This window comes from Loxodonta africana, chromosome 2, assembly GCF_030014295.1.
Source record: "Loxodonta africana isolate mLoxAfr1 chromosome 2, mLoxAfr1.hap2, whole genome shotgun sequence".
Taxonomy (NCBI): Eukaryota; Metazoa; Chordata; class Mammalia; order Proboscidea; family Elephantidae; genus Loxodonta; species Loxodonta africana.
In genome coordinates, this window is record NC_087343.1 from 197,126,430 (window position 1) to 197,153,302 (window position 26,873).

The 26,873-nt window shown below is 59.1% G+C and overlaps 2 protein-coding genes across 5 annotated transcripts; one reads left to right on the top strand and one right to left on the bottom strand.

Moving 5' to 3' along the window:
- The first annotated feature begins 237 nt into the window (after positions 1-237).
- PRR7 (proline rich 7, synaptic) lies at positions 238-9,870 on the top strand. 2 transcript variants are annotated; one of them, XM_064279199.1, is made up of 3 exons: positions 239-404; positions 1,029-9,092; positions 9,320-9,870. In XM_064279199.1, the coding sequence occupies exons 2-3, from the start codon at positions 8,672-8,674 to the stop codon at positions 9,715-9,717; spliced, it is 819 nt and encodes a 272-aa protein (XP_064135269.1). In that variant the 5' UTR covers positions 239-404; positions 1,029-8,671; the 3' UTR covers positions 9,718-9,870. The 2 variants fall into 2 exon arrangements, with proteins under 2 accessions (XP_064135268.1, XP_064135269.1); XM_064279198.1 differs by having other exon boundaries at positions 238-9,092.
- Positions 9,871-10,175: 305 nt separating this feature from the next.
- Positions 10,176-24,324, bottom strand: DBN1 (drebrin 1). 3 transcript variants are annotated; one of them, XM_064279197.1, is made up of 15 exons: positions 24,127-24,324; positions 19,515-19,570; positions 18,759-18,871; positions 18,553-18,627; positions 18,292-18,438; positions 18,071-18,148; positions 17,659-17,810; positions 17,491-17,554; positions 14,385-14,444; positions 14,176-14,299; positions 13,250-13,387; positions 12,745-12,915; positions 11,614-12,302; positions 11,220-11,322; positions 10,176-11,049 (listed from the first exon to the last, which is right to left on the bottom strand). In XM_064279197.1, the coding sequence occupies exons 1-15, from the start codon at positions 24,210-24,212 to the stop codon at positions 10,979-10,981; spliced, it is 2,127 nt and encodes a 708-aa protein (XP_064135267.1). In that variant the 5' UTR covers positions 24,213-24,324; the 3' UTR covers positions 10,176-10,978. The 3 variants fall into 3 exon arrangements, with proteins under 3 accessions (XP_064135267.1, XP_064135266.1, XP_064135265.1); XM_064279196.1 differs by lacking the exon at positions 13,250-13,387 and having other exon boundaries at positions 18,828-18,871; positions 24,127-24,322; XM_064279195.1 differs by lacking the exon at positions 13,250-13,387 and having other exon boundaries at positions 24,127-24,322.
- Positions 24,325-26,873: the final 2,549 nt, after the last annotated feature.

The window sequence follows — 26,873 nt, forward strand, 5'->3', positions numbered from 1 at the left end:
CGGCCTGTTGCCAGGAGCTGCGTGGAGTGTGCATGCTCCGTGAAGGGTGCTGTCGGTGGCGAGAGCCCGGCGTCCCGTGTGTGCCATGTCTCAGCGTGGCAGGTGGGTACAGCGGGCCTTCCCCTCCTCCCCTCCCAGGGAGCTTCCTCGGCGGTGTGTTGCTGGGGGTGGGGGCCCTCTGCCGGCCGCCTCGCTCGCGCGCGCGCACGCCAGGCTCGGTACGCGCCGAGTACGCGCCCGTGCGCGCGCCCCGCGGCTCCAGCCCAGCACTAGGAGCCGCTTTCGTTGCCACGGTCTGCTCCCCGGGGCCGCCGTCGCGTCCCCGAGCCTGGGGGCTTTGTACATTGGTCTCGCGCCGCTCGCCCCGAACCAGAAGGACGAGTTCGAGGAGGATGCCTGGGCCCGTGAGTATCGCGGTGGCTTCTGTCGGGTCGGGCGGGCGTGGAGCGCTGGCGGAAGACGGTCGGGGGGCTGAACCCCTCCCCGCGGGCGGCTCTGCACCCTCTCCACGGATCGCTGGCCCGGACCCCCGCCCCAGCCGCGAGGCGGACCCTCCCCCAAGCCACACCAGAGGGAGGGAGGGAGCGTGCCAGCGAGCAAGGGAGCCGGAGTGGGGCGCGAGCCGCCACCGGTTCGCTTGGAAACGGTTGCCACAGCAACAGGGTTGCGCTCCCCGGCAACGCGGCTGCGGGGCGGTGACGCCCCCTCCCGCCCATCCCCCACCCCACGCGGGGCAGTAGCCGGGGGCGCAGGGGGAGAGCGAGAGCAAGTACCCTTACGCCCTGGGTGGGCAACCTTCGCCCCTCAAGCCGGTCTGGGTGTGCCTGCCTCCATAGCTCGTCGTGGGTGGGGGTGGGGGGGCGAGCGGCCCCGTGGGCACGAGCTGGCTCCCACGTGGCTGCAGTCGTCGCAGCAGGGCTCATGGGGTGGCTGCAATCATGGGTGTGGGGGTAGGCGCGAGGAGACATGAAGGCTGGGCTGGGGTCTCTGCCCTGGAACCCCCACTAACTACTACCACCACCACCCAGGGCCTTCTCCCGCCGGCAAAACGGCCTGCCCCGAGTTGGGTCCTTCTGAGATGATGCTCCCTACCAAAGGAGAAGCAAGAAGCTCGCATCCCTTCTCCTTACAGCCAGGGCATATGCCAAACCGCGGCATGGGCCAGCGTGGGTCTCTGCCCAAGCCACCATTCTCCCGGTAGGGGTGGGAGCAAAGCGGGCAGGAGCCATTGCTGACCCAAGGAAGCCAAGCCCGAGGCCAAATGGGAGCGACCCGGCCATTGTTTAGCTCACAAGTGCCCCTTTCTTGTTTGAGCACAATGCCCGACTGTGCTGGGGTGGCATGCAGGTTGACCATCAGGGAGGCCAGCACCACATGGAGGTGCGGGTGCTCCAGGGGAGCTCCTCAGGGAGGAGAATGGCTTCTGAGTCAGAGGAAATGACCTCTGGCTCCCCTCCCAACCTGCTGTCCGCAGGCAGCATGCTGGGCAGAGAAATGGCCCTCCTGCCAGCTCTCCCAGGCCTGACTCAGCAGATGCCTGCCACCCACAGACCTCAGACCCACCATCCCGGCGACCACAACCACCCCTGGGTTTCCTTTCCTACCCAGGGAGATGTCCTGGGCCCCAGCAGTGACCAGTGTCTGGGGCACTTGAGGCCTTGACATGTAATGCCCTTACATGGATGGAGCCCTGGGAAGCCGGGCCTGAGTCTCCCAAAGGCAGCAGTATGCTTGGAGTTATTCACAGACTCCTTTCATCCCTCCTGCTCTGGGTGAGACCTGTGTTGAGTTCTTTGCATCGATAACCCCTTCATTATCCCAACAATTACACAAGGTAAGTTATTACCCCCATTTCAGAGGTGAAGACTCTGAGGCTCAGGGAGGGGAAGTGACTTGCCCAAGGTCACACAACCACTGAGTGATAGAGCTAGGTTTCCAGATCCAGTTTCTCTGCTTGCAGAGCCCCTCTCTGCCTGTCACCCATCTCTTTTTGTGACCCAGGCAGAAAAGAATGGGAGAGCCTTCTAGAGGAGCTTCCTTAACCACCCTTCACATTCCTCTGGTGAGGAAATCCCATGTGTCTTTCAGGCCTTGGTAGACCTTTGCTTTTCCCAGCAAAATCCACCAGATTCTTGCTCCTTTAGATACATATAAGATTGTGCTACTGCTGGGCTTGTTTCCTAGTGCCCTACCTCTCAGTCTCCCTTTATTTTCTCTCTCTGGGTGAGACTGAATGGTGAGGGCTGCTTTCATGTTCTGGGCAGGTTCTGAGGGCTCTGGTTCGGGGTGGGTGGCCACTCAGCACCCATAGGACAGCAGTTCCTGGGGGGAACCCTTGAGGCCCTAGTTGTTGGTTTGTGGGCTCCGTGGCCTGATGGACTTGCCGTCCTGCCTTTGAGGGAGAGAATTTCGCAAAGGTGGGTCCATGCAGTGGGCTACTCAGTCTAGCTCAGAGATTGGAAACCCAAATGTCTCAGCACCTGGGGAGGGGGATGGAATGAGTGAGGTGGGCCAGGCAGCTACTCCACTGTAGTCTTCGTCACCATGTGAGGTTGTAGCTTGGTATGACCAGATTATCCAGTGTTCAAGATAGGCCAGAAATCTAGATCTTTATGTAAAACCTCCTGGTTTTCAAATGCTGGCGGCTCATCAGAATATTTTTCAAAAATAGATTGTGGGCCAACAAAACAGATCAGTGAACTGGGTCTAGCCTGAAGGTTGTGAGTTTGAGACGTCTGGTCCATTGTCAAGTGACAGTTCTTGCTGGACGACCCCATCCTCCCCCTGGCTTTGTGGACAGTGTAGCGCCCTGGGCTGGTTTCCCCATTTGAGCCTCAGAGGCTGCAGGGGGCTGGTGCTTGGTTAGTTACAGGCTGCTGTGTGCATGTGCTGGAGTCTTTGCATACCCTTCTCAGTTGTTCTTCCCCTTGGGACTACCAGGCAGGTCTCATTATTCTTGATTTACAGGTGAAGACACTCCACTCAGGGATGAGGAGAGCCAGGATAGGGCCACACAGCTCTTTTAGGGCAGAAGTGGGGTTTGAACCCGGGGTTCCCCCTTCAGTGCTTAGCATTACACCAGGCTACCCTCTGAAGAGGGTCTTAATCACCTTCACATGTGTGGCCAAGTCCCTTGGAGGTACAGATAATTATCCCCATGCCCAAATGAGGGGATGGAGGTCGATTTGTCCCAGGTCTCAAGGGAGGAGCCTGGCCTTTGAGTATCTGCCCCCTCCCCCCAGCCCCCTGAGGAGAGCCAGTGCTGAGTACAGTGAACACTGGCCTAAATCAGGCCTCTACCCCCGGCCCACAGGGGTCCAAGTCTTTGTTGTCCCATTTGCAGTTTCCCAATTCCTGGGTCCCTGGCCTAGGGCCATGACTGGGCCATAGAAGTTGCATCCACAGATAGGGTGCCAAGCCAGTGCCCTGGGCTAGCTGAAAATGAGGTGCTGGCCACCTCCGTGCCCATCATCCCTCTCTGGCCTCAGTTCATCTGTCTTGGGGTGGGAGGGGTGTGAAAATGTCACCAGGGTCTCCCTGAAATGCCCTTCCTGCCAGAACAGCAGGCTTTGCAGGTGCCTGGGCTTCACCTGAGCTGGCCCCTAGGTGAGCCTCTGTCCTTGCCTGTAGAATGAGGATGACAACAGCCATCCCCTAGGTGTTACTGAGAGAACAAGTACAAGGGCCCAACAGTGGTCCTGGGCTGTGCAAGGCAGTCAGCAGTTCCCCATCCTCCACCCCACCCTCACTGAGCACATACCACACTCTCCTCCTAGCCTGAGTCCCCTGTCCCTTTGCTCAAGGACCAGCAGTTCCAGCCTCCTGTCCAGGGCTGCTTCTTGTGGCCCAGAGCCCTGCTGCCTGGGATTTCCTGTCCCCTCCTGAGCCCGTGGAGTGCGCCTCCATGTTGTCTTAGTCACAGAGATATATGGCTTCTCAGCTCATTATAAAGCACTCTTCAAGGGGTGAAAGCTTAGCAGAGGGTTCTCTCTCAGGGGCATTTTGGTGAATGGCCAGTATATCCCAGGAATGAACTGGATGCAGACCTAGTTCTTGAGGTGGTCCTTGTCCCACAGCTAAAAGACCAAGCAGGTAACCGGACACCTGCAGCCACTCCTTCCACAAGTGCCTATGTTCTGGATGATGCAGAGGCAGCCCTCTGGTGTTGGACACAGGCCACTACACAACATTCCTCTGTGATTGGGCTTCTCACCCAGTCCTGGGCTGACTTGCCAAGAGGCTAAGTAGAGAGAGCTGTGGCAAGGGCAGCAAGAGCGGAGTTGCAGGCCAAGAAAGCGTGCTTGCTTCGAACACTCGGCAGCCCAGAGAATGCTTGGCATGCTTTCTGCAAAGGGACAGGGTGCCCCAAGGTGAGACTCAAAAAGCCTTGGCAGGAGCTCATCCTGGAGGCAATGATCTAGTTCAGTGGTTCTCACTGGCCTCTGGTCCCTGGACCAGCAGCATCAGCATCTCCTGGGAACTTGGGAGAAACGCAAACTCTCAAGCGCCCCTTCGGACATCCTGAGTTGGGAACCCTGGCAGTGGAGGCCAGCACTCTGTTTTAGCAAGCCCGTCATGTGATTCGGATGTTTGCTCAAGTTTGAGAGGCACTAATCTAACCCATGTTAAGGAGTTGGCCTGTGTCTTGAGCGCAGTGGGAAATTGCTGGAGGGTTCAGGCAAGAGAGGGATGGGATGAAACAGACCACATGGAGAGTAGTCAACCTGGGCAGGAGCACAGGATGAAGCAGAGAGTGGCAGCAAGGATGCTGAGGGATGAGGGTGACCTGGCCGAGGTGGTTGGCAGAGGGGACCGAAGACAGTGGACAGATGAAGACATGCTACTCTGAGATGTGGAAACAACATGACTGGGTGGATGGAGTGAATGATGGGCCCTTTACTGAGATAAAGGACCCAGCAGCAGGTCTGAGGTTGGGGTGCTGGGGTCATTCATGTGGAGGGTAATGTGGTTGGTGCCAACAGCAGTGCTTGGCACATAGTAGGCACCAGGCCCTATAATAAGAGATCTGAGTGACCATGGGAGTCATGTAATCTCTTTGAGCCAAGTTTCCTCATTCGTCAAACGGAAAGAATGTTCATCTCCTTCATAGGAAGATGTTGAGAATTACCTGTGGTGTCCAGCCCTATGGCAGGGAGTACCTTGGGGACACACACATCCCTGTGTCCTCTGCTCGGAGCTGCCATCCTCAGAGCTAATGTCTATTGGACACCTCCAAGCCCTTTACATGGATTAGCTCCATCTGCACCACAACTGTAGATGAGGAAACTGGAGGTCTCACTTTCATCCCCCTGTTGGGTCCCCATGAGTGTGTGGCGTAAGAAAACGATACTAACCGATATGCTCAAAAGCACTACCAATAAATCAAGAGGGCATCCTAAAAAATTGTTCACAAAGCCTGCAGGAAGGGAAGGGAAGAGAAACACAGAAAACAAATAATAAAATGGCAGACGTAAGGATGGGTCCTTCTGAAGGGGAGGCTCCTGGTCCACAGCTGGGCAAATGACTGGTGTTTGTGGGTAACAGCCAGGAGGGGTGTGGGCAAGGAGAGTGGCTATGAATCAGAGGCTGTTAGACAGGGTGTGAGTCCGCAGGGCTCCCCAGCCAAAGAGGAGAGCATGCAGGAAGGCACGGAGGGTAAAGGGGCACCGTTTTGTTTTTTTTTTTTGTCGGGGGGAGGGTGAGAAGTTTGGCCTGGCCAGGTGAAGCATTTTGAAAAGTCTCCATGAATCTCTTGATGCTTATCTACTGAACACCTACTGTGGGTTTGATGGGAAGATACTCAGCAACTCCTGGGGACAAGATACAGGGAAGGAGGCAGGGCCTCCTCCAGGCTGAGTGTATCCCCACTGAGTGGAGCAACAGCTGAGGGAGGTGTGGTTAGCATCACATACCTGCTTAAACTGGGTGATGGAGCCACAGTGGGGTCACAGGGCCCCCTCAGCTGTGAGACCTAAGCAAGAGACTTCCTCTTTCTGACCCATCGTTTCTACATCTGTAAAACACAGCAAAGACTCCTGGCTGAGGAGTGACAACAGGGTCAGATTACCCAATAAGCAAGGTACGCATGGGCTTAATTGTGCTTACTTAGTAATCTGTAGTGCACAATTTCACCCATTTGTGCACTGGGTACATTGTCACCTGGGTGACAATCTTAGGTGTGGCCTGCCCTAGTCTGGCCTAACGCCCAGCCCACTGAGCTGGACATCTCAGAGCTTGGTCCATATCCTTTGTTCCTTGTGAACCATGGAACCGCCATGCCATCCATCCTTCACCTTGAACTCCTTTCCCACCCTTGAGCTATTTCACGGAAACTGAGGGCTGGTGGCCAGGAGCACCAGGGCCTTGGCAGGAAGGAGCAGGAACACTGAGAACTGGCCCATCGGCCCTGTGCCCCCACTGCCACTAAACCCTCGTGTACCAAGTGCTCACGGGCACCAGGCTTGTCACAGACATCTCACTTGTCACATAGTGGAAAACCTTTGGACACAAATTTGGGGATTCACACTCAGGCTCAAATTTTAGCTCCTCCCCTTATCAGCTGTGTGACCTGGGGCAAGTCATTTCCCTCTCTGAACATGTCTCCTCATATATCAAATGGGGCACAACCCCCAGTGACCAGGAGGTGTTGAAAATCACGTAAGATTCTGCATGTAAAGGGCTAGAACCAGGCCCGACAAACACTAGATGGCCTCTGGCAGATACTTCTAATTCAGGGAAATCCCATCATCTCCAACCCTAGAAGTGCCTTTTCTGACGCAGAGCTGTTCCTGCCCTGCAGGCCAAGGGGCCCCCTTGTTAGTGCAAGTGTCCTCAGAGCATTCCTGAAAATTCCTGAGGGTTTAGGAAAAGGAGAACAACAGATTTAATTAACTCTCAGTGACTGGCAGCATCGTGTTTTTATCTGGGCTTCGTCGCCATGGCAGCCTCATGGTGGGGTTGTTGAGGGGGCGGGCAGAGCTATTGTTCCTGCCATTGTCTGTTCTGGAATGAAGGCCCAGGAGAAAGAGACTGGCACAGGCACCAAGTGGCACATGGCTGGAGGCAGCCATGGAGTCGGGAGCCATCTGGGGAGAAGCCGGGGCATGCTGCCCCGGCTTCTCCCCAGATTGGTGGACCAGTTGGAGATGGCTTAATCTAGAGCCTCCCAGCTTGGGGCTGAGGCCTGCCATGGCCCCCAGAGCTGAATGCCTGTGTGCCTTCTGCCTACTGAGGGTGGGAGGGCCCTTGGGGCTCCTGCAAGAGGCCCCCAAAGTAGCTCAGGCAGCAGCACTTTCCCCCCTGCCTAGGCTGGGGTTCTGCCACTTGCCATCTACACAGCTGATTGCCAACCCACTTCCTCATCTATAAAATAGGAATAATTGCACTGACCCCGCAAGGTTCATTTCTGTTCTGTGAGAGTGGTGAACAGTTGCCAACCACTCCTCACTCCCCAGAGTTTAGGGCTCCCCCTGCCCCCCCTCCCCATGCATATACCTTAGAATGCACAGTTCCCCCTCAGCCCTGGCTGTGGAGGAGGTAGAACTAAAGCTGCCCATCTGGAGCGGTTCAGGACCAGGGGGGTCCGGAAGACAAGCTTCTGAGTGCCACTTACTTTTCCTCCCTTGTTCAGAGGGAAGGGAATTGGGGAAGGGGCCTGGAGCTGGAGGAGCAGAGCCAAGAAGGCTGTGCATGGGTAGAGGGTGGGGGAAGCGGAACTGGAGCTGCAACCTGGCAGGCGGAGGCGCCTAGAGGAAAGGAAGCGAGGGACGCTAGGAACCAAAGGAGAGAGGCGCGCTAGGCAGACAAAGGCAAGGTCCGTGTCACGCAGTAGCAGACGGAGTCCTGAGTCTGAGCCGCCTGAGAGAGCGGCAAAGACCGGGAGGCCGCGGTGCAGGACCAGTGTTCCGTGCCTTGGGCAGCTACGGGTGGGGGTGGGTATAAATAAGACTGAGAGCGCTGGCGGCTGCCAGGCATATGCACGGGGCTGTAGCCCAGGCCAGGTTACTTGTGGGGCTCTCGGAGGTGGGCCACCCTTTCCCCGTCCAAACTCCTTATTAGCGCCTTAGGGGCCGGCCCGCAGGTCTCTGAAAACCTTTCCGAGCTGGAGTACCCGGTGCCCCGGGGACGTCGGTGGCCAATCTGTGCGCGCTCAAGGCCTGAGTGTGGCCTCGCGCGCCCCCTGCTGGTTGGTCTAGCGTCCCCCTCCGCACTCCGGCTCAGCGGCGGTGGCGGCCCTGTCTCAGATCCGGGGAAACCCTACCCGGGAAGCCTCTAGGAGTGATGTCAGCCTCTTCGGTGACGTCACCGGGCCCCTCGGGGAGTGCGGGGGTTCCCGCAAGGAGGCTTTCCCGGGACTGCGCAGGGCGCGGGGACGCACAGGGACGTCGTCAGGGGCCGCAGCGCGCCTTCACCGCGCCCTGTGTCTGCCCACAGGTCTCGCGCGGCCCTGGGTGAGGCAGCCCGCACGCCCGCTGGCGCCATGGGAAGGAGCGGGCGCCGCTACTGCCCCCCGCCAGCGCGCGCACTACTTGAGCCCAGCCGCGGGCAGCCCCCGGCCGCGGGCCCCCAAGTAACGCTGGCGGCACCTGGGAGCGTGGCGCGGGCCCGGGGCCACGCAGAGGAGAGCAGTGTCCAGTGAAGCAGCCGAGGACCCGCCGCCCGCGCCGCCGCCATGGTTATGTCCCAGGGCACCTACACGTTTCTCACGTGTTTCGCCGGCTTCTGGCTCATTTGGGGGCTCATCGTTCTGCTCTGCTGCTTCTGCAGCTTCCTGCGCCGCCGACTCAAACGGCGCCAGGAGGAGCGACTGCGTGAGCAGAACCTGCGCGCCCTCGAGCTGGAGCCCCTCGAGCTCGAGGGCAGCCTGGCCGGGAGCCCCCCAGGCCTGGCACCACCACCGCCACCACCACCACCGCATCGCGGCCGCCTGGAGGCGCCAGCGCATGCGCACCCGCATGTGCACGTGCACCCGCTGCTGCACCACGGGCCCGCGCAGCCACACGCCCACATGCACCCACACCACCACGCGCTTCCGCACCCACCGCCGCCGCACCTCTCCGTGCCGCCGCGGCCCTGGAGCTACCCGCGCCAAGGTAAGCACGACCTCCGCCGGGAGGGGCCCCGGACACGGGTGGGCGGGGCCCCGGCAGGGGGCGGGCTCACTAAGACGGGCGGGGCTTCCGCCGAGTTGCTTTCCCGAGTACGGAGGAGGGAGGAGCGGGCTCCCTCGCGGTGGCCCTGGGATTGGCGGCTGGCCAAGGTCTCTGCGGGAGGCAGGGGACGGGTGGCCTCATTCTTCGGACCGCTTCCCACTCCGCAGCGGAATCGGACATGTCTAAGCCCCCGTGCTACGAAGAGGCGGTGTTGATGGCCGAGCCGCCACCGCCCTACAGCGAGGTGCTCACGGACACGCGCGGCCTCTACCGAAAGATCGTTACGCCCTTTTTGAGCCGCCGCGACAGCGCGGAAAAACAGGAGCAGCCGCCGCCCAGCTACAAACCGCTCTTCCTGGACCGGGGCTACACGTCGGCGCTGCACCTGCCCAGCGCCCCGCGGCCCGCGGCGCCATGCCCGGCGCTCTGCCTGCAGGCGGACCGCGGCCGCCGGGTCTTCCCCAGCTGGACCGATTCGGAGCTCAGCAGCCGCGAGCCTCTGGAGCACGGAGCTTGGCGCCTGCCGGTCTCCATCCCTTTGTTCGGGAGGACTACTGCCGTATAGAGGGGCGCCCGGCGTCCCGGCCCCACCCGCGGACTCTTGGCCAGACTGCGGGGCTTTTTAAATGCTTCCCTGGGACTTGGGGGGGGGGAGGATTTCTTACCCTGTTTGTTACATTTTGAGGATAATAAAGGTGTGTGATCTGCTTTGGTACAAGCGGAGGGGGTGGCCACTGCTTGCGCCCAAGGTTCAGCCAGAAGGCTTGTGGCCTGGCGCGCCGGGGCCATGGGACATTAACATTTTGTCTGGCTACAGGCTGGCCTGAGGGTGTATACGTGCTAAACTCGAGGTAAGCCTTCAGGGACGAGACTGGTTCCCGGGAGTCCCAGACCCTGCCATGAGATCTCTCATAAGGTGTCCGTCCCTCCCTCTGCGGCCTTGGAGGCGGGAGGAGTTTGGGGAGGGGGTCCGGGCGGGCGGAACACCCCAGATAAGCCCCTGGAGGCCCGGAGCAGCAGGCCTGAAGGGATCTGGATTTCTTTATTAACAGACATGAGCACGACCCGTTACAGAAGTTTGTGCTTTCCAAAAAACAGTTACTGAACGTGAAAAAGAACCCAAGCAAAGAGGGAGGAGTCAGGGAGGGGCCTCCCAAGCCCCCGCCCCCCCAAAGCCCTGACCTGAATGTATCTGAGGGCCTCCAGCCTGGGACCTGCCCAGCAGGAGGGGCAGGAGAGGGCAGGGAAGCCGAGGGGCCCCAGCTGGGCCTGCTACTTCCTTTGGGCCAGGCAGGGAGGGGTCAAGAGAAGGGCAGGGAGGGGGTCCCAGGGAGCCAGAGCCCACGAGCCATTTATTGCCATGTTTTAAAATTCGTGCAAAATATCTGAAGCCCTGGACAGAGAATACAAAGTGATATTTTTCCAAGAAACATAAAACTAGGAAAAGAGGTGGGGGCACATCTTCCCACCAGAGCTCCCCCGCACCAGGCCCCAAGCAGGGGGAGGCCCACCCCGGCCAGCTGAGCAGGGAGTTCTAAGAGCTACAATCTGGACCGGGTGGGGAGAGGGTGGAATCTGCAACAGCGTCTCAACTACCAACGGGAGGAAAACCAGTCAACTGTACAAGTCTCCTATCCACTTTAAAAAAAAAAAGAGAAAAGCTGTCAAAGGCCCTGTGGGTGGGGAAGCGGCCGAGTCTGAGCCAGGGCCGGAATCCGGAGTGGGTGCCAGGCGGAGCTGCTGCGAGTGCAGGCACGACAGGCCGTCTGGCCAGAGGCCTGGAAGTGGGCGGCCTTGGCGAGGGCAGCCTTAGGGCGGGTGCACCACTAGTCTCCACCCTCGAAGCCCTCCTCCTCTTCTGGTACAGGGTCTGCATCCCAGCAGGTGATGTCGATTTCTAAGGGGTCGGGAGGGGGGAGGGCCGTTAAGGAGATGGCTCAGCAGATCCATTATGTCCCCGACCCCTGATAGGCGTGCTGGTCCCCGTCTGCACGTGGGGGTTGCCTGCTCACCCACAAACCCAGCACTCCCGCCCAGATCCCTTCTCATCCTCCATCCCAAGACTACCTGGAGGCTTGCTGTAGAACACAGGAGGCGGAGCCTTCGCACACAGCTCTTCTGATTGGGCAAACTCCTCCTCCTGTGATTGGCTGAAGTACCCCTCACTGGCCTGCAGGGGAAAAGCACCAGGTCGCTGGACCCCACCCTCCAGGGCTAGGGGTGACCTACCAGGCCCGAGCCCGTTTCCCCAGCAACCGGCGATTCCATCAGCGGTTGCCTGGGAAACACAGATGCCTGCCCTGGGAACAAAAGCAGAGCTGGCCAGTGAGGGGGAGTGGACTGGCGCTTCACCCCAATAATATCGGTCACAGAGAAGGGAGGTGCTGCTGCAATTCTGAGAAATGCAGCTCTGCTGGAGCCCTAACCAGCACCCCTCCCCCCAGGCTGCTTCTGTCCCCACCTGGGTCCCTTCCTTCTGGGTGGTCTCGCCATTGGTCAGCATGTGGGGCTCTGGCTCCGGCTCTTGATCTAGCTCCTCTAGAGCAGAAGGCAGAGCTGGGGCCTGGGGGGCAGCCAGGAGCTCCCCTTCTACTTCCTCTGGGTCACAGAAGGTGGCTGGCGGCTCAGGAAGCTCATCAAAATTGAGAAGGTTGGCACAGCTTTTGCTCACTGGTGGCAGGGGCTCCTGATCCACCTGGTCCAGCAGGGGCACCTCTGCCAGAGGGACCTTGGCACTGGAGGGTGGCGTGGGGGCCCTGGGCTCGGCCTGTGGCTCCCAGGCCTGGGGTGCAGAGGCCTCTTCCCCGTTGCCAGGCCATAGGTCAATGAGGCTGGCAGCGGCAGGGGCGGCTGTGTTGGCAACAGTGGCGTCAGCCTCGGCAGTGTCGGTTTCGATGGTGTCAGCTGCGTCAGCTACAGAGGTGCCGGCTGCAGTGGTGCCGGCTGGAGGAGGCTCCAAAGGGGTGGCCAGGGCAGCCTCATCTGGAGACTCTATGAACATCAAGTCCTCCGTGGGGCTGCCCTGCCCCCGGGGAGTCTCCCTTGACAGAAGAGACTCCTCCACCAGGCTGGCCCAGGCCTGAGGGGCTGCTGCTTGGGCCTCCTTGCTGGTCTCTTCACTCTCCAGGCAGGGGCTGGGCTCCTGGGTCTCTGTGACAGCACAGATCAAGGAGAGAGCTATGATCTGCTCCCCTGGGGAAGGGATGGAGACCTTACCATACCCTAGCCACCCCTGAGGAGTGAGGGAGTCAGGGACTCCAGGAGAGGACTCCACTCAGCCGTCCGTGGGGAACACTTTCCAGCTGGGCCAGAGGGCAAGCATGCTGCACCAGCTCCACCAGGCTGCCTTGACTCCACTCAGTACCCAGAGGAAGAAAGGCCCGAGCCCCCTTCAGAGCTGAGGCCCTGCAACTCAGAGCAGGCAGGCCTGATGGTGCAGCGCAAGGGCTCCCCCCGGCCACAGCAACCTCCAGGGCAGTGCAGTCTTGATGATGGGCAGCCCAGATCCCTGGGGAGTTGTTACCATGGCAACCCAGGGTTGCCAGCCCAGGGGCTGATGGGAGACCCCAGGCAGGTGGGGCCCCTCACTCACCTTGGGCTGGTGGTAGCGGTGGTGGCAGTGGTGGAGGCTGCAAGGATGTGACCTCATCCAGGGCCCGCTCGATCTGCTCAGCAATAGGGGTGGAGGCCGTGCTGGAGTCGGATGGGCTCCGGGCAGGTATGGGGGTGGGAGCCATCCTCCGGTGGCTATCCAAGTGGCTGCCTGCGGAACAAAGCCCCAGGCTGGTCAGCAAGGGCTGAGGAGCTGGGTGGGACCAGGACTGTTCACCTTAGGGCCTGGCCAGCACCTCCTTTCTGGAGTCTGGGTGAAGGCTGTGAGCTCCCCAGGGGCCAGACCACAGCTCCAAACCCTATAAGCCAGGCCCCTGGGGGCCAGCGCCCCTGCAGGGCCAGGGGAAAGAGGCAGGCAGTACCTGCTCTAGGAATAAACTCCAGACATCAGCGGTCAGGCTAGGGCGGGGGAGCGAGGGCAGAGGGGGCTGCTGGGAAGCGGGGCCCTCCTTACCCCCCCGCCGAGGCCTGGGGCTGCTACCTACATGGGAGGGAGGAAGAGAGGTTTGGGGTGCGGTGACAGGTGATATAGGGAAAGGGAGTCCGTGGAGGGGAGGAGGAGGAAGAGGAGGAGGAGGAAGGCCCACTGTCCGATGCCTTTATGAAAGGGCAGTACGGACGACCTGCCGAGAGAGACAGACAGAGAAAGAGACAGAGGACAAGAGAGGGTCAGTCTCCCCTACCCTGTGCAGAGATCTCACCCGCCACCCCCAGTGCTGGCCCTGGATGTCCAAGCTGCCCACATCCAAGGCACACATTCATTCAAGCTGGGCCACAGCCTTAAGCGTCAGCCGACTCCTGCCAGCACCAGCCGCACAGCAATGAGCCTGCCACACACAGCCAGCCTCTCTGAGCAGCTGATAAGCTGACAGCCTGCCCCCCAACCCCAGACACCAGCAGAGGGCTCACACACAGCAGCAGGTGCCAACACACTGGGACCAACAGACAGGGAGGGGAAGGATGCTGGAGCAGGAGGCAGAAGCTGTGTAGTGAGAAGCTGAACAGGGAGCCATGGTGCAGGCCCAGGCTGCTCTGACTCAGGGTCAGGGTCAGGGTCAGGGTCAGCCCACCGCACATGCACCCACCAGCCTTCCAGGCCAGACCTAGCTCAACCCTAGCAGGGCCACTCCCTGCTTCCTTCTTTGAGGCCAGTGGGGTGCCTCAGCCCACGCCAGAGCTGCCCACCTGGCACCACCCACTGAACAGCCAAGGCCCAACATCAACTTGCTCTGAGCCTGTCTCAGGGCCCTGCCACCTGGGAAGTGGTGGATGGAAGCACATTTGATGGGCCTCCTTGGCCTTCTCCAAGGGGTCCTTGGGCAAGGCTTCCCTTCCAAGAAACAGTCCCAAAGAGGCTCAGGGCCCAAACCTAAGGAGTGGGGGGCGGGGCAGAGCAGGGGGCTGGGACTACCTGTCCGGTGGTTAAAGGGCGAGGGCACATCACAGCTGCCTGTGGAGGCTGATGCGACTCGTTCCTGCTGCTTGAAGAACTCGCGAGGGTTGTCGGGCCGCTGGGCAATGATGGCCGCTGCCTCCTGGGGGCACGAGGCTAGGGGTCAGGGCCTGGCCAGGCTGAGGTAGCCCTGCCCACTGCCCCTGCTCCATCCTCCTATATCTTACCTCCACTTCAGATTCTGACTTCTTCATCTGGGTCTCTTCCTCCTCATCCTGCTGATCACCCTGGAAACCAAACAGTGTCCTGGGCACTCCACCCCCACAGGGATCTTCTTACAGCTCCCAGGTTCCTTCCATGGCAGGAAGGGCCTTAGCGGTGGCACCTCTGGTCCCCACACCACTGTCACACAGCCTCTCTCCACTCACTGGCCAAGCCCTAGACACCCAGCTGGCTCAGCATCTCCTGTTCCCTCACACAATCTTTTGCCACTCAGGCCCCCAGGAGCTCTCCTTCCTTGTGTCTACTTTTCTCAGACCTCCCCCGCCAGTGCCTGCCCACCACACTCCCATCAGCACTGCCTGGACTTGGGCATCCAGGCAGAGGCTCCCTCACCAGCTCCTACCTCCCTACTCTCCCCATCTAGTCTATTCTCTATAGTCCCAGAAGAAACTTCCAAAACGCAGATCAGATCGTGATTTTTCCTAGCTTAAAATCCCTCCAGAGCTTCCCATGAGCCACAGCAAGCAGTTCTGAAGATGCCCACAGACGGTGTATTGTTTTTAAAAAAACACTAATCAGTTGCCACCGCTTCAAAATCTGGAAGTTTCACACTGAAACCTGGATCTGGACCCATCTTGAAATGCCAGCTCTGGCAACACTGGTCCACATTCTCCCAAGGCAGCTGTAGGCCAGAACCACGCTGCAGCTGCCCCTCACCTGGGCATGTGCTGTCCAGCTTGCTGCAGTCCCCACCACTCCCCACTCTACTGTACCTGCCTAGTCACTCACTTGTCCTGAGACTGTAATCCCTCAGGTGGTCAGAGCCCCTCGCTGATCTGGCCCCATTCCCTCTCTAAACCCCAACCTTCACTCGCCCCCTACCCCTGCCATGAGGCATAGACATAAAGTCGTCAGCCGTGAAGCAGTCAGTTCCTGGAACATGCAGCGTCCCTCCTCCATGCCTTGGCATGAGAGATGAGTCTCTCTCCCTGCCCAGTGCTGACCCCACCCCCAGATATGACTCCTCCCACTTCCAGCCCCAGCTTGGGCACTGTCTCCTCAAGGAAAAGCACCCTGGCACAATCAGGTCATTCTCTTCTCTAGGTCCCCAACAGGTGTTTCTGGCATACACTACAAAGTACACTGTATCATAATTTCCTGTTTCTGGGGTCATCTCCCCCATGCCCCCATGAATGACATAGGATATGGACTCAGGTCTGTGTGTGAGTGGCCAGCATAAGGGTCAAGTTGTTTCATGTTTGCTCAATCGAACTCACTACACCAAAAACTTCTTCATCAGCGCCCCCTGCTGCTCATGTGGCAAACTGGGCAGAAAAGACTGGAGTGGGCAGAGAAAAAGCTCTAGGTGAGGTAGTGAACGAGCCAGGCTGCTTTGTTTTTGAACACAGAACCCAGATAGAACTTAAAACACTGGTCAAGGTGCATAAAGGGAATGATGTTCAAAGTATCACCCTGCAAAAGGGTTCTCACCTACAATAACTTTGTATGTCCTCCAGAATGAAGTCTAAATGCCTCCCCTGACCCTGCTCTCCCTTCCAATAGGCTTCCCCCTGCTCCTCAGCCGACTGGGCTCCAGTCAGGCCAGACTCACTGCCTATTCATAAAAGAACGGCTAAGCCCTTGCTTGTTCTCTGCCCCCTAGTGTAATCTCCCTAGGTTCCTCTGTCTAGTTCAAAAATAAAGACCACAGGCAGTTTATCACAAAGGCTTTAACTACCAACAGTGTGAATAACATAGAACAAATTAGAGCTGTGCGTAGGAGAGAGGGATCAATACTCTATCCATGAAGGCCAAAGGCATTGCTGGGCCTGAGCATCTTCAGATACATGGGAGCTCCCTGGCAGCCCAGACAAAAAGGGAGCCAAGATAAGGGATATAAATAAATCTTGTTTTAAATGGAAAGAAAAAGAATAGCTCTTTAAACTAAGAGAAAGCATTTCGTGGTGCTAAGTTCCAAAGTTTCTCATATGGGACCTTCCTTAGGAGTAGCCTGAAGTTGTACAGCCATCACACTGACCTGCCAGCACATCCACTGTCGCTGTCACATGAGCCACACATGAAGGACCAGATGAGGCTATAATGATGCAAGCTCCTTAAGGCTTTGCCAAAAATACTGATAACTGGTGAAAATAAGCAATCAGTTCAGGGGGCTCACTATATGATTCCCTCTTCACGTGTGCGTGTGCCATCTTCAGCCCAATTTCCCATAAAAATAAGCTTTTTCAAAAAGACCTTGCCCATCTTGTTCTCACTGGCACATGGCAGGTGGCACATGGCAAGTGTGTGTTGAATGAATGACTGAGGCAAGAGTTGATCAACCAGCTGCCCTTCGGCTCCATCTCACCCTGGCAGTTGATGTGATCAGAGCCACCTATGACAGACAGCACTTGGTAATGCTGGTGCCTGCAGAGCTGTCTTATTCTGGATGTGACCCTGGACCTCCCGTGAGTCCCCAGGGCCCAACATCGGCCAATTATAATCCCAATCCAGGCCTCCCTTCCTGAATGGCACCATGCTCAGCCCTGAATAACCCTAGCTATTTCTGAAATGCAAAATTCAGTTCAAACCACAGAGATGTGACCCCTCTGTGATTTCCAAAATGCCAATCCTCAGGAGCTATGGGCTGTTCCCAGTGTTTGGCGATTCGGCGGCACCCCTGGAACAAGGAGACACACTTGCATAGAGACACTCAAAGAACAGGTCCAGCCCATTCATTCACATGACTCCACACCACTCTTGTGTGGTGGCTGGGCCTTCTCAGTGCAGGAGCAAAGTCTGATTTACCCCGAGCCCCAGAGGCCCCACTGAGGAGGGACCGGGGTGCCTTGCAGGGAGTGCCTGGGTTAAGGGCATTTTCTCTTCCAATCTAGAGGATAAGCTTCTCCAAAGAGGTCTCTATCCACAGCCAGAAGCCAGAGCCCCACATGATCAGGTACCTGGCCTGACCCTCCAAGGCGCCCCCCAGGCCTGTGCAGAGGTCTCCAGGGCACCCAGCACTGTTCCCAAGCCCTGATCTCCCCCATGAGGCCCAGGCACAGGGAGCCTCATCTCTGCCTGACTAGGAGCTGGGAGCCTTGGCTCAGAACTTACAAAGATCGACTGCTCCTTCAACCGCCTCTTGGCCTCTTCTGCTTCTAGAGTCTGCTGTTTCCTCCTGGAACAAGAAGCCAACAGGTGCCCTCAGGGCAGGCACGCGGGGCACCCAGGTCAGATTGCCGGGGCACCCAGGTCAGACTGCCGGGGCAGGCGGGGCTGCACCTGTGTTCTTCAATCTGCTGCTCCCGCTCCCGGTAGCGTCGCTCCCGCTCCTCCTGCTCCTGCCGTTCCTGCTCCATCCGCTCCTGCTCAAACCTGAGCCTCTCATCCAGGGCCTTCTTCCTCTCCTCCTCCTTCCTCAGCTCCTCCTCCTTCTGCAACCCCCACACCAAGGAAGTGCAGGCCTGAGCTGGGGAGCCCGGCCCTGCATCCCATCCCAAACCCATGACTAGGGAGGTACCAGTTCTGAGAATTCTGGGGATGGGCCCTATGCAACAAAGCCAAAAGGCTTTCTCTCTTTGAGACAGAGGAGTATGTGGTTTGGAGCACACTGCTAAAACGAGGAGCTGGGTGACAGGTTCCAGGGGGTCAGGGAAGGGCAGCTCAGCCCGAAGGCCAGGGTTGGGGTCCACACCTTGGCCTGCTCCCAGAACTGCTCACGGTTAATTCGCTTCATTTCCACAGCTGCGTCTGTCTTCTGATAGGTGGTGCCCTGTAGAGTCAAGTTACAGGGCATAAGCACAGAGAGCAGGCTGGTGCTTTGGGAACCCCCATAAATAAGGGCACTGTGGGGAACAAGGGAGGGCCAGACACAGGGGCCCAGGGCAGGGCCAGCCAGAGCAGGCCCACACTGACCACAGGCTCAGTGTTCTCATCTTCCCGCAGCCGCAGACGGTGTAGCACTGGGCTGGAGAGCCGCGCCAGACCGTTGGAGAGCCGCTGCCCGATGGCGCCTGCATCTATGTCTTCCACACTGCTGGCATTCACGATTACGTCGACGCCCTTTGGCAAGAAGGCAGCGTTCAGGCAGCACTGTGGCCCCCGTCACCACCCCAGCATACCGACCCCGCCCTGGGTGGCTGTCCCTGTCCCCATGGGGCCTGGCTCCACGCACACCTGGAAGAACTCAGCCACTTTAGCCACATGGCTGGCACAAGCGCACTTTCGGGCATCAGGCACATCTTCGCCGACCTGCAAGATACCCAGTGAAGAGGGGTCGGGAGACGGGGCAGCAGGTGAAGCCCCCAGGCCATCCTCCCCAGGGCCGGAGGGAGTCTCTCCCAGAGTCAGTTGGTGCCCCTCCCCAGCCTACAGCTGCATACCCAGTTGATGAGCACGTATTTTGGCAGAGCAGCCTGGGAGTCCTTGACGCTGCAGAAGCCATACATCACCTTCTGGTTCTCGAAGTGCCCCGAGAGCTCCTGCAAGCCCCCTTCTGGGGGAGTCAGGAGGGTGTCAGGACTCCTGTTTCCTAAACCCATACCCCCTCCTCCGTGAAGGGCCTGAACCCCACAGGAGAGAATTCTCCCAGGCTCAGCGGCCTCCCCCCAGGGGCTTTCTGGCTTCTAAGCCGTGGAAGCCCCATAGTTTTGTAGGAGTGAGGGGATGGCAGGCAGGGTCTAGCTTTGTCTTTGAACCTTCTGGAGCTGATCTGGGGTAGGACTAAGAAGTGTTTGCTTGCTCTAGCCCTTTTCTCGCATCATTCCCTCCTCACACATCATGTATCTGAGGTGCTGGTGCCCAACCCCAACAGTGTGAAAGAAGCCTTGGTGTGAAATGGTGAGTGGGGCTGCCCATGCCTCCTAGGCCCTTTCCTTCTAGCTGTGTGGCTTTGGGCAAGTCTCTTTTTCTCTCTGAAAGTGCTCTGGTCTCCTCCTCAGTCACTCAATAGGGAAAACAAGGCCCCCTCCCTCCCCACCCAATGGGGATAACAGGGATGACTGGAAGAAGGACACTGCCAGGTAAGTGTGGGGCTGTCAGATGCAGGCAGGAGGGCGGCCCAGAGCCAGGCGGGTGGGGAAGAAAATAAGTGGAGGAGGGGGCGGAAAGAAAGGCAAAGGAATGGCTGGAATTCTTACCTCCTGACGCTGCAAGCTTGAGGTCATCGGAGCCATCCTCATATGTGTACAGAGCCCTGGGGAGAGGGAGGGGCGGCTGGAAGAACTTTCAGAGCCCCAGTTGCCAATTTTGGGTGGAGATGGCTCTGGGGAGGGGTAAGCGGAGGAAAGTGGAGGGGCCAGGCCAGGAGCTGGTTCCAGACCAGCTGGGGCAGCATCATCATGACAATAGGGCTGGGCACCGGGTTCTGACGGTTCTGACGGAGCCCAGCAGGGGGTGGACTGTGAGCCCAGTGGAGGGAGGCTTAGGGCCTAGGTCAGGTGGGGAGTAGGGGATGGGGCAGAAATCGCTGCCACCGCCTGCTTGAGGTCAGCGCCTCCAATCCAGCGCGTCCGGGCCCTGGCTCCGGCTGCCTTCCACAGAGCAGAGTGGTGTGCAATGGAGCTTCCAAGGCTACTGTTCCTTGGTTACCTTGGTTACTGTTCCCTGACTACCGAGCTCCTCAGCCCCCATTGGCCAACACCAGGAGCCTACCTGGCACGTGCCTTGGTACCCGCCCCCCCTGCAAGGAAGGAGGGGGAGGACAGAACCTGGTGCTCTAACAGCTCTGGGCATCCCCCAGTAACCATGGCAACTCGGCAATTGGCACACTAGCGGCCCACCCGAGTGCATTCTCCTTGAACACAAAGGACCCCAGGGACCAGCCCTCAGCCTCCAACTCCTCCTCTCAGAAATGGGGATGAGGTCACCTCTGTCACTCTTGCCCAGACTCTGGCCCTGGGATGGCTGCGCTCTCCCAGCCTTCCAACCCTGAGGCTGCCTCCACCCTAGCCAAGGCCCTGGCCTCCTGGGACTGCCAGCCTTTCCGCCCTAGCTTAGCCACAAAGCTGAGCCAGCATTCATGCCCCACCCTCCTCCTCCCAAGCTTTTTCTGCCCTGGCTTGTTCTCCCCAGGTGGCTGGGGCACAGCATCCATTTCACTGAAGGGAATGCAGAGGTGCCTCCCATCTGCTCACAGTGGGAGGAGAGGCCTGGGGCGAGAAGAAGGAATGGCTTTGTTTCTGCAGTTCAGAAGGGCTGGACCCTTCCCCACACTACCATTTCCCCAATGCTGCAGCAGGAGATGGGGGTGGGGGTGAGGCAGGAGCTCCAGGGAGATGGACAAGAGGAGGGGAGGGGAGAGGGGAGGGAGACACAGGCAGAAAGGAAGAAGAGAGAATAAAACAAGTGAAAGGGAAGAAGTATGACAAGGAAGTGAAGAGGAAAGGGAGGAAGGAGGGAGAATCTGTCCCATGAGATCAGCACAGGTTGCTGCCAGGGCCAAATGGCCCCCCAACCCCTCCCCTTCCCAGGTCCCTCCCTCCCAAGAGGGACACAGGTGGGCTGTGGGGCTGAGTTCCTTGTCCAACTGTTGCCCTCACCGAGTCCTGGCAGCTGCTTTCCCGCACAGCTGTCCCACCACCTGTCCTCTGCCCTGACCCACCACTGGGAACAAAGGGCCCTCAGAAAAGCAGAGTCTGCCCCTTTCCAACCCACAGATGAGAAACTGAGGCAGAACCGGAGGATCCTGGCTCCCAAACGCTGCTCTAAGCATCATACTTCCTTGGGAGGTGGTATCCGGACCTCTCCAAGGCTGACGGCCCCTGCTCCTCCCAGGAAGGCGTGCCCTGCCCCAGGCCCCTAAATCCTCAACCCCTTCCAAGCCCCCCTCGCCCATTCACACACCTTTTCTGCTACAGCCACATCCCTCCCCTGTCTGAATCCACACCTAAATTCAACCCCTTCCCTGGCCTCCTGTACATACTACACACTTGGGTCACATTGGGTGGCACCCTCATATCTCCCACCCCATCTTTGCATTTGGAGTGCCCTTCACATGGAAGGCCAGACCTGGTTCTGAACCCCCACCGCCACCGTGGAAACCCTTCGGGGGGGGGGCCATGGCAGATCCCCAGGAAGCCTTGCTCTGTCAGCCTCTCCAGAGTACTTCCCAGACCCCACCAGGGATTTAGAGGCATCTGAACCCATCCCAGACCCCACAATTGCATAAGACACATCCATCCTGGGGGGTGGGAGCTGGTGAACCCCACAGGGAATCAGAATCTACACGTTTCACCAGCTCTGGACCCTGGAGACACTGCCCAGATGGTAATCTTCATGGGGGCAGAACCTCTAACTCTATGAATCAACACATACAGCTCTGGGTCCCAGGGCCCAGCACAGAGCAGCACCGGTAGGTATCTGTGATATTGACACAAACTCTTAGAAACCACCTAGGCCAGAGAACCTGGACTAGGGTGAGGAGTGAGCTGGAGTGAGCAGGTCCAGGGCAATCCTGAGGTCAGCTGGGACTGGAGGGCTGAGTCTAGTCACACACGCAGAATGTCTGAGCTAGAAAGGCCTTAGGTTTCCCAGATATGGTTGAGCCCAATCCCTTCCTTCGATTTCACAAGTGCACAGAGAATCAGAGGGGGCAGGGACTTGTATACAGTCATGACAACACTGGCCTTTCCCACATGATCTAATCTCCCTGGCCCCTGTTCCTACGTCAGGGCTCAGTGGTCCATTTCAGAAGCCTTGCCCCATGAAGCCAGGTGAGGGAGGGCAGTGTCAATCCCCTTCGGCAGGCAACAGTTTTACTGAAGACATCTCTTTCCTGGCCTCTGAGATCAGGTCTGCCCTGAGTCTTGAGACCACTGACCCTTGGCTTGTGGTTGAGCACGAAGTGGGAGAGGGACACACTCCTGCCCTGCTCCCCCTCTCCCCAGGATACAGCCCTCACACTTTTTTTCAAAATGTTAGCTAGGCCCTTGGGACTGAACACACGTGTGTATATGTGAGGAAGGGTGTGTGCATCTGTGTGTGTGTGTCCCACACACAGCCCAGATGGGGGGTGATGCACGCCAATGATGAATAAATCACTGTGGCCATATGGGTGTTGCTGGGTGGTGGGAGCCAGGCAGGCCTCTGCTGAGCAGGATGTGGGGCAGCAGTGGTTGTGTGGTCCCCGCGCAGGGCTGTTGGAGCTCTGCTTCTGGGGGTTAGGGGAAAATGGGGTGGGTGGTGGTAGACAAGGTTCCCCAGACTGGATGGCATGAGGGGTGCTCTGAAGTGGGCTGTGTCACTTCCCAGGCAGGGATTAACAGGCAGGGCCCACAACTTAGGGCCAGCTCTTCCACCAGGCCAAGCAGGCCCCTTGCCCCGAACTCCTCCCATGACCTCAGCCCCCAGGGGCAGGCTGGGACAATGGGTGGGCCTCCTGTCTGCTTAGCCTCTCCTGTGGCTGACCTGCAGGACACAGAGCTTGTCTCCCTCGTCCATTCCTCCAGGCCTGGCCGCCCGCCAGTGCTGCAATGCTGTGGCATCGACGCCTGGCCATTTCGTCCCCTCCTCCAGCCCCCTAGGTCAGTGGCCCTATCTGGCTGCCCTCTCATCTTGAGGGTGAGGCCAGCCCAAGTGGGGCCACTCAGGCCTGTGCTCACTCTGTTCCTCAGTTTCCTTGGGGAGAGGAAGCTGTCTTCTGCCTGACAGCATGAAGAGAGGCAGGGAACAGAATGGGCACCTGCCCCAGGAAGAGTATTCTGGGGGGCTGTTTCCTGGATGGGGAAGTGTGGAATCCCTTGGCTTTTTGGCCACTCTGGGGACTCCAGCCCCAGAGCTGGTGGTCCATCCCCTCCCCCGGCTCAGGGGCACGATAACAGCTGGGGGAGGGGGAGAGCAGCAGCCCAGACCCTCCCCCACTGGGAGAGGAGTGCCCCTAGCTGCCGTGGGCAAATGGTCTAACTAACGGGACCAAGTGAAAGGGGCCCACCTCCGTACATTTGCGCCTGAAGGCTTTCTCCCAGGTACCCCAGCTGGCCCCATAGACAGGCAGTTCCTGTCCCCTTGGCGTCCCCCAGCCCAGCTGCCTTGTCCCTGCAATCCCGTCCAGGTCGGGGGAGACGACGGCTCACTCTTGCCTCCTCCGTGACCCGGGAGGGGAAAAGGAGTCACTTCGAGCTTGCCATGTGGCAAAGAACGCCCTTCCATCACCTCCCAGCCCAGAGTGGAGGGGAGGGCGGGGGCGGGCAACGACAAGCGGCCCCCGGTGGGCGGGGCGCCCCAGCCCCCGGCCCGCTCCGCTCCTCCCCCGCCCGAGCTTTCCTTTGTGCTGCGGCCGGGCAAGCTGGGCCGGGCAGGCTGCGCTGACTCCGCTACCTTGGTCCCCGCCCCGTCCCCGCCAGCTCCAAGGTGGAGAAGGTGCCCTTGGCCGCCCCGCACACACCTGTCCCCCGGGTCCGGGGGGAGGGTAGGGACTGGGGATGGGCTCCCGTAGGGCCATGCGGCCCCGGGCCACACATCTGGACCCTGCGTGCATCCGGCCCGTGTCCGGTCACCGCTCCCACCGCCTGCCTGGGGCCACTCGGGGCGCTCGGGGCCCAGCAGTGCCCCGCCTGGCCCGCCCGGCCCGCCCGGCCCCTCCCCCCGGCGCGCACAAAGGCAGCCCCTCCCTGGCCCTCCCGGTCCGATGCACCATTTCGGGGTCTCCCCCTCCCTTCCCGGCTGTCGGCGGCGGGCCGGCTGGGAACAAAGGCGCGGCGGCGGCGGCGGCGCGGGGACAAAGGGGCCGGGGGGCGGGGGCGGGGGGCTCACCAGTCGGCCGCGCTTTCCTCCCGAATCACCTCCTCGTACGCGGCCAGCAGCTCTAGGCGGTGGCCGCTGAAGCTGACGCCGGCCATGCTGCGGGCCGGACCTAGGCCGAACGGACAGACGCACGGACGGATGGACGGACAGAGAGGGAGGGAGGGAAAGAGGGAGTAGCCGCCGCCGCTGCCGCCTAGGAGCCTCTGCAGCGTTGCAAGCCGAGCGAACCAGCGGCCGGGGGAGGGGAGCCGGCCGGCGGGGGGCGGGGGGCGCTGGCTCCGCCCGGCTAGGCTCCCTCCGCTCGCTCGGTCCTAGCGCCGCCCCGGCCCGCCCAGGGGGAGGCCCGCCCCCCCTTCCCGGCCTGCCCCGGGCGCCCCCACGCCCCTCACCGCGGGCGGTGCCGGGTCGCTTCAACCAGGCGGGCGGCGGCGCGCGCAGCCCCAGTAGTCTAACTTGCCCCTCGGGTTCCCAGTTGCGCCCTTCCTCGTTCAGAACCCTCCTCTACCCTATCCCCAACCTGGGTGCTTACCCTGCTCCCCAAACCCAGTCCCGCAGCCCCAGCATCTAATCAAGATTCCACTCTCCAACCCCCTATCCAGCCCCAACTCCAATTTCTAGTCCCACTCCCAAATCCACTTCATTCCAGTCCGGTCCCAGCCCCACCCTATTCCTGTGCTTCATAGGTTATCCCAACCTCACCCCATCCCTGGTCCATCCCAGCCCATTTTAAACAATTTCCGTCTCAAATCTCAACTCCAACCTAGTTCATATACCTGCTCCACTCCTCCTGGTCTCCAGCCCATCACCACCTCTGAAAAGTCCATGCCTAATCCATCCCCATCACTGTCCACTGCTACCTGCATTCCAATCCCATTTCTGTCTTAGCTCCAGCCCATTTTCAATCCCTTGCTTGGCATACCCCCACCTCTCCATTCACCACACCCCATATCCAGCTGCACCCTTCTCTCTCCAACCTACCCTAGTCCCATCCTGAACCCAGTTCCCACCCACACCCCTCCATGCCTGTGGGACCATGTTCTCTCAGGCCATTCCCAGCCCCAACCTCAGCTCATTACCCGCACTGTCCCCAGCCTCTTCCTCCATTCACATCCACCCCTGTCCTGAGCTCTCTCTTCCTTACTGGCTGCCTCCTGTGCCTCTTCAGATGGCACCAGCCTAGGAAATCCTTTGCTTTATCTCCCAAGCCTCAGGCCTCCCAAAGGAATCCCAAATTGAGTTCGAGAAGCAGCATCTAACTCAGACTCCCAGGGCAGGGCTCCTCGAAGGACACACCAGGGCCAGCCTCCTGGCACCTTAATTTCCCAAAGCTCTGAGCATGGAAGAGGCTGAGGCCCCAGAGAGGTCCCCTGCAGGGGCGTGGCCACCACTGCCAGGGCCTCTTGGTACATCTCTGTCCTTGCTAGGAGACCTTTAGAACTCTTCACAGCTGTCAGAATCCTTTCCCACCACCTGCAAAACCTCCCAACCCCATCTTTCTAGGGGACAGTGACAGACCCAAGCAAACCTTACTTGCCCCAGAGCTAAGAGGAGAGCAAAGACATGGGACTGGTCCAATCTGGGAGGTGGAGGAGGAGGTGGCACCAGCTGGGCCTCAGAGTTAGGTAATCGGCCATGTCACCAGCACCGAGAGGGAGAACAGTGTGTGCGTTTTTCTCCAGCAGTGGTTCCTACTGCTTGGGAGTAGGAGGAACTCTTAAAACTCAAAACATTTTACAGACCCTTGTGTAGAGAACGGAACCCTGGTAGCACGGTGGGTAAGAGCTCAGCTGCTAACCAGAGGTCGGCAGTTTGAGTCCACCAGCCACTGGAAGCCCTGTAGGGCAGTTCTACTCTGTCCGTTAGAGTTGCTATGAGTTGGAATTGACTGGATGGCAATGGGTTTTGGTTTCGGTATAGAGAACACTTGGCGCCCACTGTGTCCGTGGGGCCCTCTCCCTGGCAGTTTCTCCATGGCCCCCACTGGGGATGAGGCCCAGGCAGGGTCAGACCCAGGCCCTGTGCCCTAGACCCACTGGCCAGTAGGAAACCAGGTGCAATGGGAAGCACCGAGACAGCGGAGTGGATGATGCAGGGTAGGGGAGGGAAGGAGAAAGGAGCCAGGAGAAGCATGTGCTTCATTCAGCTTTCTCCCATCATTAGACAGGAAGAGGATGATTCTGGGGTGGGAGGAGAAGACCCCACAGCACTGCTGAGGGGGGCATCTGGGAAGGCTAGGCAGAGGACACCTCTGGCCTCAGCCCCTTTCTGCTTCCTTGGAGTTGTCCTAGCTCGGAACACCTCCCACTTCCCTCTCCTGGGGGCCCTCCCCAGCCTCCTGCTCATTCTACTTCACATCCAAAAAAACAGAAGCCAGCCGACTTGCACACTTCTTTCCTCAAATTCCAGCCACCTGCAAATTCTCCTCAACCACACCCACTCTCACCTCTTGCCATCTATTTTTTGAAATAAACTTTTTATTTTAGAACAGTTTTAAATTTGCAGAAAAATTGCAAAGAGAGTGCAGAGAGTTGCCACCCAGTTTTCCCTATTATCAACTTGTCCATTTTCAGGAGAGCAAGAGAGTTCCCTGCTCCCATGCCTGAGAGCCCACTCCTGGTCTTTCCGCCCTTGTCCCTTGCACATGACCTTCCTCCTATCATTTGTCAACTGTACTGTTTTCCCTGGCACTGCTCTGGCCAAGGTCACTAAAGAATCAGTTGCCATTAAGTTGATTCTGACTCATGACAACCCATGAG

Excerpts from the sequence above, each read along its gene's own strand:
- PRR7 (XM_064279198.1), top strand. The coding sequence starts at position 8,672 with ATGGTTATGTCCCAGGGCACCTACACGTTTCTCACGTGTTTCGCCGGC. Across the intron at positions 9,093-9,319 it reads CTGGAGCTACCCGCGCCAAG|CGGAATCGGACATGTCTAAG; the intron begins GTAAGCACGACC and ends CCCACTCCGCAG.
- DBN1 (XM_064279197.1), bottom strand. The coding sequence starts at position 24,212 with ATGGCCGGCGTCAGCTTCAGCGGCCACCGCCTAGAGCTGCTGGCCGCG. Across the intron at positions 14,445-17,490 it reads TGAAGGAGCAGTCGATCTTT|GGTGATCAGCAGGATGAGGA; the intron begins GTAAGTTCTGAG and ends TTTGGTTTCCAG. Across the intron at positions 13,388-14,175 it reads GCCCTTTAACCACCGGACAG|GTCGTCCGTACTGCCCTTTC; the intron begins GTAGTCCCAGCC and ends CTCTCTCGGCAG.